A 15408-nucleotide genomic window follows, 5' to 3' on the forward strand; every position below is an offset into this window, starting at 1 on the left:
CCACATCCCATGCCCGCTGCCTCGCCCGGCAGGCACGCCACGTCATGACGTCGTCTACGGTCAGCCATGCTTCGTGCTCAGCGCGCCAACAAAGGGGTTACGCTTCCGCTACGTCGTTCGGATGCCAGACGGACCGCACCGCCTCCAGGTGAGGCATCAACGCCGGATCCAACCACCGGTTGCACGGACGCAATGGATTTTCGACGTTGCGAGTCCGAGCACTACCGTCGTGCGGCCGCCTCCCGGGAGCGGCGGAGCGTAAGCCGGACGGCCATCTCCTCCTCGGGGTCGCGTGGGACAAGCTCGTGGTCGATGGATCTAGAGGTGAAAGACTCGGATCTGCTGTCAGCCATGCCGGATGTGAGCTTGGGTGGCGAATGAGAGTGAAGTGGACTGGCTAGGGTTTGGTCCGGCGAGCGGATGGGGACGAATATATGTGGGGTAGATGCGGGCCAGCGCAGGCTAGTGCGGTCCAGGCGAGCGTGCCCGGTCATATCCGCCCCATATTTGGGTGGGAAAATGGGGGCGTCGGTCAGTCCGGACGTTTGAGGCCGGTTTGAGAGGCCCGTCTTGATCGAAGTTTTGCGACCGAACATTGACCGGACGGCCTGTCCGGACGTTTGACGAGGGTTTGAGGGGTCCGACTATAGATGCTCTTAACCATGATTTGCTAATCCGGACCGTCAAACACACAGCAACGTCACTCCTTCAATCTATTTATCTATATCCGAGTATTTCATATTGGAACCCCATTCCTTCAATCTTTTGTTTACATCGGAGTCTTTTATATTTGAACCCCTAGATCCATGCAAAGCATGTAAAAAATCCTACGTATTACGTATTACCCTAATTTTCGTTGTCGGAGATGTCCATGACGCCGCTACCGGACGGGTGGAGGGCTCCGGCTTCTCGTCGTCCTCCTCAAGCTCATCCTGGTTGGCGAGCATATGCCAGCCTGCTCCGGCTCCATCTCTTGTCGACGACGTCGTCTGGCCTCCGCAACCGACTTCGAGCGGATGAAATTGAGGATGGCATGCTGCTACGCCCGCAGATCCGCGTCACCAGCGTCCTCCTCCGACTCCGGCTCCAGCTCCTCCTCCTATGGATCCACTACATCCGGAGGTAGACCCGCGGTAATTCAGGCTTCGCGTCTTGTCCGGACCTGCTCAAGGAGCTGCAGCTAGCGCTTCAACGTTAGAAAGTGGCGGCGATAGGGGGGCATTGCGTTGCTAGAGAGCGTGGGATAGGAGGCGGACGGGCTCGGATAGAGGCGCGGAGAGGGGGGTGATGGATGTGCTAGGGATGGGGGATGTTGGTAGGCTTAAATAGCCGGATTTGGCCTGGAGTGACGAGTCGGAGCGACGCAATTCAGCGTTTATGCCGCACGATGGAGGAGGCGTCAGTCGAACCGTTGTAGACAAGTCCGCGTGAGTCCCCATCGTCAGTCCTACATGGAAAACGTGCTCGGACGCTTTCATATTTAGGTTGGATATAATATAAGAAGTGCATGTCAGTCCGACCGTTTGAGACCCTTGTGAGACGTTTGAATGAATCAAAATTTTATGACCGATCAATGATCGAACGGCTGTTTAGGGTCTGGGACGGCGCGGGTGTAGATGCTCTGAGCTGCAAATGTCCGGGGTTTGGGACGGCGGGTGCAGATGCTCTGAGCTGCAAATGCCAAATGCCGGGCGATCGCAAAGTTTTTTTATTTTTTGAGCAAAAGGGCGATTGCAAAGATAGAACAGGCACCGAGAGAGCACGGAAAGAGCTTCGCTGTCACGCACGGCGCCACCACGAATTGTTGCATTTCCTCGTGACTCGGTGGCCGCAACGCGTGCGCGCGTGGGCCTGCGGACACGGGAAGGGACGCCGATCGTACCACGGCGGGGGTCCCGTGCCGCCACCACCACCACCACGCACTCCATCGATCCATCGACGCGGGCGGGTCACGAGTTCACATGTGTGCGGCAACAACTCTGGCGCAGGGGCAGCAACACACAGCGTATAGCTGCCCTGAAAGCGGGAGCACGGACGTCGACGTCGGCCTCCCCCTTTAATTCCTCCCTCTCCTCGCCCCTCGCGGTCGACAGCGGGCTCACGAGTGTGTGCGCGCCTTCCGGGAAAGAGCCATCGACCGGGACGTCGTGTGTGTGGGTGCGCGTGTGGATAGAAGAGCTATCATTTTCCTTTTGCGGCGATGGGGTATCGAGGGGCGGTGAGCATGCATTATCGGCACGGTGTGAAGATATTGTACGTGAGAGCACGATCGAGCTGAGCATGCGATGGGCGTGCATGCGTCCGCGTTTGTTGGTTTCATGTTGCTGTCCTGTCATCATTCACGGCCATGTTGCCGTCATCACGGGACGCCGTACGTCCGGGGCTCCAGAGGATCACATGATCGAAGCTTGCCTGGCCGCTCGCTGCATTCCCGAAAAGAACCACTATTATACCTCCGTTCCAAAATAACTGTCTTAAGCTTAGTACGATTTTGTATTAGAGCTAGTACAAAGTCAAGACAGTTATTTTGAGACGGAGGAAGTATCTATCTATGTATGTAATAATAATAAGCATACTGATACTATACATGTTGCAACGTGCTGAATCAGAGCATGCTTGCTTGAAGCTGGTTTTTTCTCGTTAGTACCAAGTTTTTCTTTTACAGTAGAATTTTGCGGGCACTGCTCTGCTAGATGGAGACGCACACGCTTTGGATCGATCGATCGACCACCGCATCGTACTGTAGGAGACACGCCATCACGCGAACCGCGCCTCCCAACCAACCACGGCATCACAGGAGACACGCTTTCGATCGACCATTCCTCCTCCTGTCATGCGCGCACCGTCACGCCATTCCCGTTCCTCCATCCATCCTCCCCTCAGTCCCCTGCATGCCCTGCTCCGTCGTCGCATGCGCATGCCAATGCACGCACACACGTCCGTCCTGGGGAGCGCGCTGCGCGTTGCCGCGCGCGCGGGGGCGGGTCGGGAGAAAGAAGGAAGGAAGGAGAGAGAGAGAGAGGGGGAGCCGAAAGCCACCGGGCGATCGGTCGGTCACGGGAAAGGCGCCGACGAAGCAGCTAGCCATCGTTTGCCCCCGATCCATCGGAACGGACGCCACGCTGCCTCCCTCCCGTGCGTCTTGTTAGGCGCGTACGGGTGTACGTTTGCATGAAAATCTCTAGCTCGATCGAGACGCCTAGCAGTTCCGCGCCGCATGGATGCATGGTGGCTCGGAAATCGCACGAAGCGATCGACGGAGGCACATGTAACTCGTCGGCATCAAGTTAACTATAGCTGGCTCTGGCTGGAGTATGCCTGAAGCTTAGCCACAGGAGATCAACGTGCGGTACCGGTACGTCCGCGATGTCAGGTAACCGGTGTGCCTAACAACCAACCCGGAGACACGCCACCAACTTACTAGTTACTACTACGTGCGTACAAGTACGGCGGTGCAATGTGCACGAGACGTACGTACGTGCGTGTCACGTGTGTACGATGCCTTGTGCACCGCAATCAAAGCGGAGCCATACAACAGACCGGCCGATCGATTCCTAATTGATGTGTCCAGTGTCCCGTCCATCTAAACGTGTGCGCTCACTCGCACTGCCATCGTACCGATGTTGTTTGCACCGAATTGAGATTTGCTGACGCTATTTGGTTTGGGGAGGGGGTGGGTTTGGAGTCGTTGCGCCCCCAACCATCATACGGGCGATATATATATATTTTTTTGATTCCATTGTTTACCTGCCATATCAACGAACGGGTTGTGGACGAGAGATAGACGAGGCCGCCCCGTCCACGAGGATGCCAACCCGGCCTCGAGGATGCAGAGACGAAGGAGAGACGACGTCGCCGATCTCGACCAAGACGAGCTCGAGCTCCGCCCCTGCCTCGCCGTCCTTGCCCATGCAAGCTGGGAGAGGGCGTCCACCTCGTCGTCGCTGCGCACCGCCCCAGGAGAGTGTGTCCACCTCGCGTGCACGACGCCGATCTTCCTCGCCGTAGGTGTGCGTGGTGCCGGTCTTCCTCACCGTAGGTGTGCAGTGCATGGTTGTTGGGAGAAAAAAGGAAAGACAGAGGGTGTTGGATGCGCGGGGTAGACGGAAAGAGAGGAGAGAAAGGAAAAAGGTGGCTGATTGTGGGCCAATTGCATGTGGAAAAATAGTGTTGGTCTCCCCAGCTCACCCTCGGTACCCTGGGTTTGTGTTGGTCTCTGCACAAATTCATTGTTCGTAAATTTTAAAATAAAATAAGGATCCGATAAATTTCGAACATTCAGATTTTAAGCATGTCATCCCGACCGTTTTTTCATGATAACTTTAGTTGACGGAAGATGGCAACTTTAATGATTAAAACAGGACAACTTTATCCCAATTTGTTTTTTAATCAAAAAATTGTCATGTTTGTCAATCTGAAGTTAAGGGAGCGCCACAGTTTTTCAAAAAGATTTTTGAAACTAGTTCTTACATAAACTTGACTCCCCTATTTTTTTAGGCTGTTCATACATTATTTTGCGTGACAAAACTCATTCCAAATAGATTATCACATTTTCTTTACCAAGAAGATTATCACAGCAAAGAATACATACTAAAAAGAAAAAAAATAATCCTTTAAGCCATTTCATCAGCAACCGGTGGTCGGAATAGCCAAAAGAGCTCATGAGGCTGACACAATTTGTGTTAACTCCTAAAAGCAAAATAATATAGAAGGGTTATACATTTTTTTGTATAAAGTAAGAAAAAAATTACGGGCCGTAAAAATATGATGCATTGATGGTAAAATAGGGCAGTGCTAGGCGCCGGCGCGCCGGCCCGAGGGCTCCGACTGCAGCATCTCGTGTGGTCACTTCTCAAAAAGTTTCAACCGTGTATAGAAAAGCTTTAACCGTTAAAAAAAAGCTTCAACCAAATACTTCACGAGGAAAAAAGTTGCAAACGTTGACAGAAAAAGCTTCAACCGTATATTACAAAAGTTTCAACCGTCGCCCCGCTGCAGCATCTCGCGTGGTTCACCTTTGGTCACCGCCGTCAGGCGCAGCGGCTGTCGGTGAAGAAGCCGCATCGCTCGCCAACAACGCCTGAGGTTGTGGTGGTGGGGGGGGACGGGAGAGGAGGGGAGTAGAAGGAGGAGGAGGAGGTGGAGGAGGAGGAGATGCAGGAAGGGGGAGAGGAAAGGAGGAGGCGGTGGGCACGCGAGATCCCCGCCGTCAGGCGCAGCGGCTGCCGGTGGAGAAGCCGCAGCACTCGCCGACAACGCCTGAGGTTGCAGGGGGGAAGGGGGAAAGAAGAGGGAAGAAGAAGGATGGGGAGGAGGAAGGAGATGGAGGAAGGGGGAGAGGAAAGGAGAAGGCGGTGGGCACGCGCGATCTGGTCGATCCAACGCCAGCCACGCGATCGGCCGAACGTTTCGGCCGGCGCACTGTCGGAAAACGTTTACCAAATATAAAAAGTGAAGAATAACTATTCCTCGTCCAAGATGACGAATAGGACGACCTTATTGTGAATATAGCACTAGTATCATAGAAGAACATAGCACTAGTATCATATAGAAGAACACACGTTGGGAAACACCTTATTTTGGGGCTTCTAATGAATTTCATTTCGTGAATTCTCGGCCATGCTTAGTGGTTGCATATGAAGTGTGTACGATTTCTTTTCCTTCACGTGTTTAACATGGTTGAGTTTTTTCACTTTATTTGAACTATCACAAATTTAAATATTTCTGAATGTGACACAGAGTTCATGAAATTCATTCATAGAAACAATTTCATCATGATTAGTGGTTTTATACAAAGATTGTACCATTTATTATCTTGTATGTAATTCCATATATATAATAATGTTTGCACAAATTCATTGTTCATAAAATTTAAAATAAAATAAACGGCGCACCCGTATATATGAGGCGCGCAACATGGCAACACAAGGTTCATATATACAACATAAATAAATTAAGAAACATAAACATGGGTTAAATGGATGGATACCACGATCATGTGGCTTGAATTGATCAATAGTATTACTACTACTTACTACTACGAGTAGATGTTAATAGCACCGTGCTACGGAAGTAGTAAGGGTTGATTCAACTCCCCACTGATCAGAGCACGATGTACCGACGTTGCCATGCATGTCGAGGCGATCACTTCGCGTGCATGCCCCCTAAGCTACCCAGGGCGAGCCAGGAGGAAGCTTCCGTCTTGCCCTTCTTCGCCGGCGGCGGCCGCGGCGCCTCCTCGCGGTGCGCGTACGGCGGAGGAACCTCGGTGGCGGACCTGTCCTTGCGCTTCGAGAGGAACCGCTGCAGCGACGCCTTCCTCGCGATCGGCATGTCGACGAACGCCGGCGCGGGAGCCGACGCCTGCGCATGTACGACGGGCGCTCCCTGCGAGGCGGCCGCCGCGGCGAACCGGATCAGCTCGGCGGCCCTGGCCGACGTGCAGCCGTCGAGCACCACCACCCTCCCTCCGTAGAAGATGGTCAGCTGCTGCGCCCCGTCCGCCGGCGAGCCGGGTTCCTGGACAAGGCCCCCCATCACGCGCTGCTCCGTCCCGCAGCTACCCGTCGACGCCATCGGCACCGCCACGCCGGACGCCTTGACGTACTGGCTGAGCACGCCGCATGCCACGGCGAAGCGCCGCGCCGCGGAGTCCGTCGCCGTCGTGTTCGCCATGGGCGGCATCGTCAGCTGGACAGATCCGATGGGACTAGTGGCGAGGCGAGGCGAGGCGCGGCGAACCGAGAAGAGAGAGAGAGAGGGAGGTTTTCGGTGGCGATCAATGGCCTTGGCTAAGCACTGCTCCAACCGCGGACGCCGTTCGATATCGATTGAGTTCGTGGCCGCCGCGGACCCCCGTGTTATATAGGTGGACACGACAAGAGGCAGGAGACGAGACGAGACGAGACGAGGAGTTGGTTGCCATGCAGTTGAGGGAGGGGGTGAAGAAAGAAGCCTTCCGCGGTGCGGTGCGGCGTGGCTACCCGATGTCGACGGCCAGGGACGGCCGGGGCGTGATGGAAAACGTGGGCGGTTGGCATGCGGCGCGCGATCGGCACGGAGAGGGGACGGGGGCTGGGGCAAAGGTGGCGAACTAACCGTGGGTGCGTGCGTGAATTCGAAAACGGGCGTCCTCGCGCTGGCGCGACGACCAGCAACCGTCTCCCCCTGCCCGTTTTCGAGAGGCTGTCATCTAACACCCTCTGCAACGGCTAGCGGGATGAGTGGCCCGAATCCGTCGATCCGCATCGGATGGACGCCCGGAGCCGCGTCGTTGATCGCGTGCGCTGGGTGATGAAAAAAAAAAAAGGAACGTATATATACGTTGCATCACGTTTGTCGTGCATGGACGATGGAAATGCCGAGATCAAGATAAGCGCTGCCGCTGCCTGCCGCTTTAGTTCGGCTGGTTAATTAGGGGGCCTGCCATGCTACTAGCTGTTTCCCCATGACTAAGGATAGCAACAATCCTAAAAAGCATTAATTCCATCCTAGTACGTAGTAGAAAAGCAAGCGAAACCATGGGAGCCACATGACCGTTTTGGCTTTTGTGACACGTGCACCATTTCTTTTGAGGAATCAACCTCGTGAGGCCTAACAAAACTTCCCCCGAAATACGCAGTGCTCGTGAAAGTGAAGCCTGCACCGTAGGCAGCCAGACACGGCCAAACCCGCGCATGCATGCACTTTAGGCGGGCGCGTCACGTACGCTGCACGGGCCATTTCCCGTTCCTTCTACGAGACAGAAATCACATGCTGCGACGCGCCGGAACGCTGCCCTTTTGGTGAACCCGCACGGTTTCCCTCTGAACCTAGCCGAGTTTACGTTCGCCGGCCGCCGGTAGCCCGATCGAGTAGGCTGCCCCCGTACGTTCGGCGACGCTACGGCGAAACTAACTTGTGCCGATCGAGTAGGCTGCCGAGACATAGCCATCGGCCGAGTTGGACGCGGTTCCCTTTGGCTGGCTAGCTTAGCTAGCCAGCTTTCGGTGAAGAAACTTACTAGAAAATACAGGTGACTGGTGATCACGCGGCCAAGGACACAGCGGAGGCAACCACTCCACGGGAGCTTTAGCTAATCTAATCTAACTGATCCTGTGCGTGCATGATTAGTCGATGTGTTAACATAATGGTGGCAAGCTCATCGACGCGACGTAGGACAGAGAGGCTAGTACGATGCGGCCAAACCGATCCCATTGTCTATCCACGCATGCTTTGCACCAGGCCGTTGGGACCATTGTATATCCTAGTACTATATCGTCCGGTGTACGTAGGACGTACGTCGTGCACGCACTCCATCGATTCCTTGCGCATTCGGCGTGGCGCCTTCTCTATATTCTACTGTATCTGCCACCGCGACGACTTGCACGCGTCAACGACAAGATGCTAGCTAGCGTCAGTGGATCGATGGATGGATGAACGAAGCTTCTCGCTCCGTTCGTATCACGGGATGATCGATCGATGTAGGTGGCAGGCAGCGTCTCCGGCGGGCGGCGCTGCGGTCGACGTCGTGGGTGGGATAGACGGCCGAGTAAGTACGTTAAATCGTGCCCCTACTCGCAAGAGAAAATATTGGTGTCTTCTCCATGATGATCGAGGCCGTTCGTTCGTTCGTTCCCATGCAATTTGGGCCGACCGATGCGGTGCCCCGGCCCGCATCTTTCTGCGTGCTTTCACACTTTCTTCGCCGTAGGTGGGAGTTGTACAGCAGAGAATGGCTTGGTGTGCCGTTCCCTGCCACCTTTGCACGTCCCATGCATGACATTGGCTCTTTATATGTTGTGATCGTGTTCATTAAACTGCCTACTTAGTCATCCTAAGCTTTTGTTGCGAGCATGTGCTCACTTTCGTTAACTTGTCCTGTCGACTCCGAGGCACTAGCCAGTTAGCACTTTTTCAGTTGATGTGTTTGAATTGGATTTTGGTTATTGCTTTTCAGCACGAACTGCCTTTTACACTCATTTACCCTTAACTTTCTTATCACGCTAGTTTTGCATAGTCAAGCAACGCTGCTTATTACATAAGGGTTCAAGTCCTAAACCTGATATTGATGGTTGCATTTTAGTATTTATTTATTCCGGACCTTTTGACGGCTTCATCGCTATCTAGTTGATGTGTCGATCATGTTCATAGAATAAGAAATACGTGTATATATGTTTATAAAGATAAATGTATGTGATGTATAAGTGTGTACGTCTATACCGTGTTTAAAAAAACGGCCCTATTCCAGGGGAGTACGGGACCCCACCATCATCCCACGAACCGCGCGCACCGCATGCGCCACCATCGTCCCCCACATTCCCCTTTGCACGCTCGACGCCACCACCGGCACCAGGCCGCGCACATGCACAACACCCCCACAAATACACACGCACACGCCGACCGAAGGAAACCCCACGGCGAAATTGGGCGAGACGTGCGGTGCCGGGAGGGAGGGAGGGAGGCGGACTATCACTAGTCGCACCCCGTCTCCGGTCGACCGTCGCCCGGCGCCTGCCTTTCACGTGCCGCTTTCCTTTCCTTTCCTTTCCTGCCCGCGAAACAGGAATTAGGCCTATTCTTTACTGGTCCAGCTGTACGCGCCCGCGAAAAGAGAGAGAGGCGGCCGAGACTTAACCCCCCGCCGGACGGACGCACACATACGTACCTCGGCGGGCACGGGCCTCGTCGGTTCCTTCCGCGCCAGATCGTTCGACTTCGACATGGGAGCGGAGCAGCAGCAGCAGCAGCAGGCGGCCAAGGCCGCTGGCGGCAGCAGGTTGGCCGCGGCGTTTGGGCTGCTCCGGCAGTACATCAAGGAGCAGCCCGGCGGCGTGGTCACCATGGGCCTCATGCCGGGCGGCGGGGATGGTGTTCAGGCGGTGGCGTCGGAGGAGAGGATCCGGACCATGGAGCTCTTCCCCCAGCACGCCGGCATGGTCAGGGCCTCCCACGACAGGTACGTGCGCGCGCGCGCGCGAACTAGAGCTTCGATCGTGCCGGCCAGTCTTGCTCATGCCGGGAGACCGGAGCACGTCGTGAGCTCTTCGAAAATACTCGCTCCTGTTTGATGCTTGTGCTGTTTTTGATTAGGACGGGGCCTGAGAGAGCGCCGCTGACCATCTTCTACGGCGGGAGGACGGTGGTGTTCGACGACTTCCCCGCCGAGAAGGCCGGGGAGCTCATGCAGCTCGCCGGCTCCTTCATCGCGCCGCCGCCCGCCTCCGACGCCGCCGCCGAGCCCGTCTGCCAGAGCGCGCCGGGGCAGCCTTGGTTGGCAGGTAAGGATCGCGCTACGCTCGTATTATATTACAAATCAAAATCCATACTGTCCGTGCTCCGCTGACGAAGGCTTTGCGGCGTGCGCGCGCTTGTCCAGACCTGCCGATCGCGAGGAAGGCGTCGCTCCACAGGTTCCTCGAGAAGAGGAAGAGCAGGCTCGCCACGGTCGATCCGTACCCTGCGCCGTTGGCGGCGCCAGGGGCTGCGGCGGCCAAGGAGACGGCCGGCGGCAAGCGTGCGCCGGAAGACGGCGGCGCGCCGTGGCTCGGCGTCAACTCCGCGCTCCAGCTGAACTGAAGGATTTGACGAGCCCCGGAGAGGAATAAATCGCTGCCTTGCTGCTTCTCCACGTAGTAGCGTATACTGTAGTAGTAGTAGTACTCTGCTACGTGGATCCTTAATTGTTGCCGTTTTTATCTTACGCCCGCTAATTAACCGCGTGCCCCTGGGTAAATATATACCCTCGGCTAAGTAGTGGGGTATGTTCTTCATGTGTCTGAGAATTCTTTGGTGTCGAATAAAAGAATTCTTTCATGCTGATGGGATGGATTTGTTACTGTATATGCAAGTTTACTAATTACGCATCTTAGTTTTGTAAGCTGGATTAAGTGTAGTGATGGCCAGCAATATGTTATTTTTACTGGTTATTTTTAATTATGTGTTAGTGTGTTCTGTCATATGTGAAAAATGGTTTTTGGGTACGGCAGTACGTGCCGCCGCCTCTAACTCATCTTTATACCGCAGCAACATCTTATAGCAGATGACTTACACAATCATCCTTGCGTCACCACTTAGCATCCAAAACTCTAAATTCAAGGACAACATCTTGACGTCCTTCGCATCGGCTGCGATATTCACCTTCTTTTCCTCGAGTATGGCCTTCTTCTCTTCGATCATGACCCTCTTTTCTTAGAGCATCTCCAACAACCGCGCTAAACAAGCATCGCGCCGAAAATTAGGCCATTTTAGCGCGCGCGCAACCCGGCGGGTGGCTCCAGCGGACGCGTAATAACCGCGCGCGTGCTATAAGGAGTTGGGCGCGCGGTGTATTTGGGGCGCCCGCTTCCGCGCGCGCCACACTCGAGCGCTCGCGCCACACTCTCTCCTCTCCGTCTCCCACGCCCCGCGCGCGCCGGCGCCGGCGAACTGCACCCATGGACGCACGCGCCGGCACCCCGCTCACCCCACTGTACAGCCGCGACCCCTCCCCCGCCGCCACCGCCGGAAACCCTAGCGCGGGGAGCGGTGGCCTCGCCACCGCCATGGGTGCACCTCCGGCCGCCATGGGAGGCATGGGTGGCTTTGGAGCACCCTCCGACGCTATGGCCGCCATGGGAGGCATGAGTTTTGCTTCTCTCATGGGAGGCATGGGTGCACCTCCGGCCGCCATGGGCGGAATGTCTTTCGATGTGCCTCCTCACACACATTTCCATGAAGATGCCGTTGAAGATCTTGCCAACACCGTCGGAGCTTCACGTGATGCGGTGCGTGATGAGGTGAGGGAGGAAGATTCATCTTCGGAGGCGGAAGAATCGTCTTCGGAAGATGAGGACGAAGACGAGGAAGAGGATTGATGTGTCTTTCATTTGTGTCTTGAACTTTAGTTTGCATTTTGAACTTGGTTGGATGAACTTGTGGGCATGAACTTTTATTCATCAACTTGTTTGTGTCAAATTTCACATGTTCATTGCATTTTGATGAATGTTTCAAACTCATTTTGTGTCCAAAATGCCATATATGTGAAATGTCCGGCGAGTTGCGCGCGCTGCTGGAGCGGTGCGCGCGCTGCATTTTAGCGCAGCTGTTGTAGTCAGCGCTGGCGGCCGCGCTAAACCAGCCGAAGCGCGCGCGGCAAACAAGTTTTTTACGCGCGACGCGAAGCACGGCTGTTGGAGATGCTCTTAGGGCGCTAGCTTCTTTCCAGTCATCTCCATCAACAATTTGAATCTCCCCGCCTTCTTTTCCTTCTTGATGTACGAGCACTTGACGTTTGCCTCTTCCTTCTTGGATAAGATGTTCTTGAACTTCTTTGTCAACTTCACCGCCAAACCTTCTCGCTTCGCCTTCTTCTCCTCCCGCTTCTTTCCCCGAAACCCTCTTGGAACCTTCTTGGGTGATTCTTTGTTGGATCGGCTTGTTCACCACTAGGCCATCGTGCGACGAGATGCACCAAGTGCATGGTGATTTACTTCGCCCTTTGTGGCTTGGGCGGATGTCCTAGCCACCATGCTTGGACATCAATGAACTTACTTGCTCGGTGATTTGTGCACCACTAGGCCATCGCGCGACAAGATGCGCCATGTGGTCGATACTTTGAGACGACCTCTTGGATGGTGTGCCATCCATGGTTGAGGGACTTTGCTTCACGGTTGCGTATGAGCATGTTGGAGTAGGGCATGGAATGCTTATGGTCATGTAATGATGCATGAATGTTGCCTCGAAAAGTTGAGCCATTTGCTCCGTGTCGTGGATCAAATTGAGGCTAGTGATCAACCATGCGTCAGACAACAGCTCATCCTCCCCCATGTTGAGACTTTCTCCTCTATCCTTCTTCTTCAGGCGGCAAAATTATCTGGATCATCGTCCTCCACGTCTTCCTCCTCTTCCACCTCCACCTCCTCTGTTTGTATGACGGCCTAGAAGCACTGTTGTGTGCCCATTCCGATCTAGGTGTAGGACTACATCTGTCGGTCTGGATGTAGCCTTGATGCGTGTGGGTGTAGTTGCCAAATGGGATGGGATCCGAGTGTTTCATTGCCCATCCTCATAACCGCCTCCTCCTCCATGTGTGTCGTGGATGATGTCGAACATCTCCTTGTCCACGTCGTCATATGCCTTCTCTCTCACTTTAGGCATAGTAGCGGTTAGCATGCGGACACCCATGTTCTCCCAGCCGCCGTCCGTGTCTAGATGAACCGCGACGAGGAAGACTCTGAGAAGAGCAGCGGTGCCACGTTTATGCCGACAATGTAAGGTACTTTCCCGGCATCGGTTGTTGTGTATTTCCTTCCGAGCTGCTTGGCGGCGTAGTAGCATAGAGCCTTGTGATGCTCCGACCATGACAGCGTATGGACGACGATGTTACCTTTGAGGCTTCGCGATCAAGCCACGACCTCCACCACGTCCGCGACGAGCATGCCCACCACCATGAATGCCATCAATATGCTCGCCGCCGGCCTTCCGCTTCTTGAGCATCTCCTCCTTTCGGTCTTCGCTTTGACGCGACGAGTTTGCTTCATCGTCGAGTCAATCTTCTGGGAGAGGGTGATACGGGAATTCTCCTGCGCCTCCACCACCACATCCATCTCCGGCAGATCCATGTGTTGGCGGTGGGAGCGAAGAAGAATGAGAGAGAAAAGGTGGGAATTGCTTGTTGACCGACATGATGGAAGAAGAGAGTGGGGGATTTTGACGCGGAAATAGTGCGGGTGCTACAAAAGTGTGGGCTCCACCTTCTTTTTGGGTGGGCCATGGGTGTGAGAGACTAGCGCGTCTAATGTTCGGACTCCTGTAAAGCTCCCCCTGATTTGCATGAAAAAGGTGGTCTGGACCGTTGAGCGGACCGACACAGACCCGCGTTGGATGGCTTCTGGGGCCCCGACCACGCGGTCCGAACGTATGTCGGTGGTTTGAGGGTCGGCGTTGGAAATGTCGTTACTGCGTGTGGGGTTCCAATTATGGGTGAAACTGGAGTAGATTCAATTGGATAATGCTCCATATGTTAGTTCATCTATTCTCTTCATATTTGAAAAAATGCGAAAAGCAAATTTATGCAAATTTGAATACTGGATTATGTTAGATTCACACATGGTACTCTAACTGATTAGACTTGGACCGTAAATAGGAATATACCACATGCATGTATGATGAATATATATGTACATGTTTTGAACTAAAACTGTACATAACCAATAAGAAAGCATTAATACTTATACACTTCAAACACACATAAAACACTAAGGTTATCCAAATAAAGCACTAACAAGTATATATATCACAACTCATAGACAAATATAACATTGATGTATTGCTAGTTAAAAATTACTCCCTCTCTTCCATAATATACGAGCGTTTATTACACCGAACGCTCTTATATTATGAAACGGAGGGATTGCAATTTATAGTATTTGGACAACAAGATTTAAAAGGTTTGATTATCTAGCTAGAAATAGGATTGTCATATATCTTCGTATACTAGAAATGCCAATGCCCTATGAAGCCTATACTGATTCCAAACACGAAATGTGTTCGGATTTGTTCAGATGTTTTACCATATTCAATACCCATGGACTAATGAATGACTTTGATAAAAAATGATCCTAACCATTTTCATCCTTAGTTTTGGCTTCCTTGAGGCTGTATGCCCGAGTTGGGCGGCCGTGGTGCCTTGGTGTCTTTGCCTCCGTGAAGGCGTCATTTTTAGTCCATTATTCTCTGATCCTTCGAGAGTTATGAGGTGACAGGATGTTGTTTTTGTATGGTAACATGGTGTGAAGGAGACCTGCGGCGAGGTGTGCCAAGGGGTCATTTGTCCATGCATCGGCTCACCGTGGGGAGCTTCAACCTATCGGAGTGGTGTATCTATTCGATGAGAAAAGGTTTGACGAGGTGGCATATTTTCGATGGTCCGATTTTGTTTCAGTCCTACTTAATGGCTCAGTTTCTTGGCATTGTGTTGATTATCCTCTATGCTTCTCCTCATTCCGACTTGTTTTTAAACCTACATTTACTATGTTTCTTGTTTAGGCATATGCTTCGTGCACTTATCCCGGTATGTATGTGTATTGTCGTGCCGTCAATGTCGGGCCACGGATTTTTCTCCATAGAAATACATGAAAACCTTAAACTGTCTTGGAAGATGAAATTTCTGAAATTGCCGAATCACACATCAATGACCTTACACAGGTACTCATAGCTCATGTGCCGATCGGTGCCCCCTGTTTCGGTAAGGCTGCAAAAGGGGAGGGTTTTGAAGCATACTTTGTCTTTGTTTATCTCACAGTTGGCGTGCCATCCTGTGATGGCTGAACTCTGAACTGAAAGATTCGATTACCAAAGGCTAAAGCATGGTCATCCAATCCAACCCGTACGTGTCGTGCGCGGCAGGAAGGCGTCGGAGCAGGAAACGCATGTGTAGCGTATGCATGC

The 15408-nt window shown here is 53.3% G+C and overlaps 2 protein-coding genes across 2 annotated transcripts; one reads left to right on the forward strand and one right to left on the reverse strand.

The window, feature by feature from the left end:
* Positions 1 to 5858: 5858 nt before the first annotated feature.
* Positions 5859 to 6968, reverse strand: LOC123449618 (protein TIFY 11a-like). Its single transcript, XM_045126899.1, has one exon. The coding sequence runs from the start codon at positions 6682 to 6684 to the stop codon at positions 6145 to 6147; it is 540 nt and encodes a 179-aa protein (XP_044982834.1). The 5' UTR covers positions 6685 to 6968; the 3' UTR covers positions 5859 to 6144.
* Positions 6969 to 9384: 2416 nt separating this feature from the next.
* LOC123449615 (protein TIFY 11c-like) lies at positions 9385 to 10800 on the forward strand. Its single transcript, XM_045126897.1, has 3 exons — positions 9385 to 9937; positions 10072 to 10259; positions 10358 to 10800. Exons 1-3 carry the CDS (start codon positions 9702 to 9704, stop codon positions 10555 to 10557), a joined length of 624 nt encoding a protein of 207 aa, XP_044982832.1. The 5' UTR covers positions 9385 to 9701; the 3' UTR covers positions 10558 to 10800.
* The last annotated feature ends 4608 nt before the right edge of the window (positions 10801 to 15408 follow it).

Source organism: Hordeum vulgare, chromosome 4H, assembly GCF_904849725.1.
Source record: "Hordeum vulgare subsp. vulgare chromosome 4H, MorexV3_pseudomolecules_assembly, whole genome shotgun sequence".
Lineage (NCBI taxonomy): Eukaryota > Viridiplantae > Streptophyta > Magnoliopsida > Poales > Poaceae > Hordeum > Hordeum vulgare.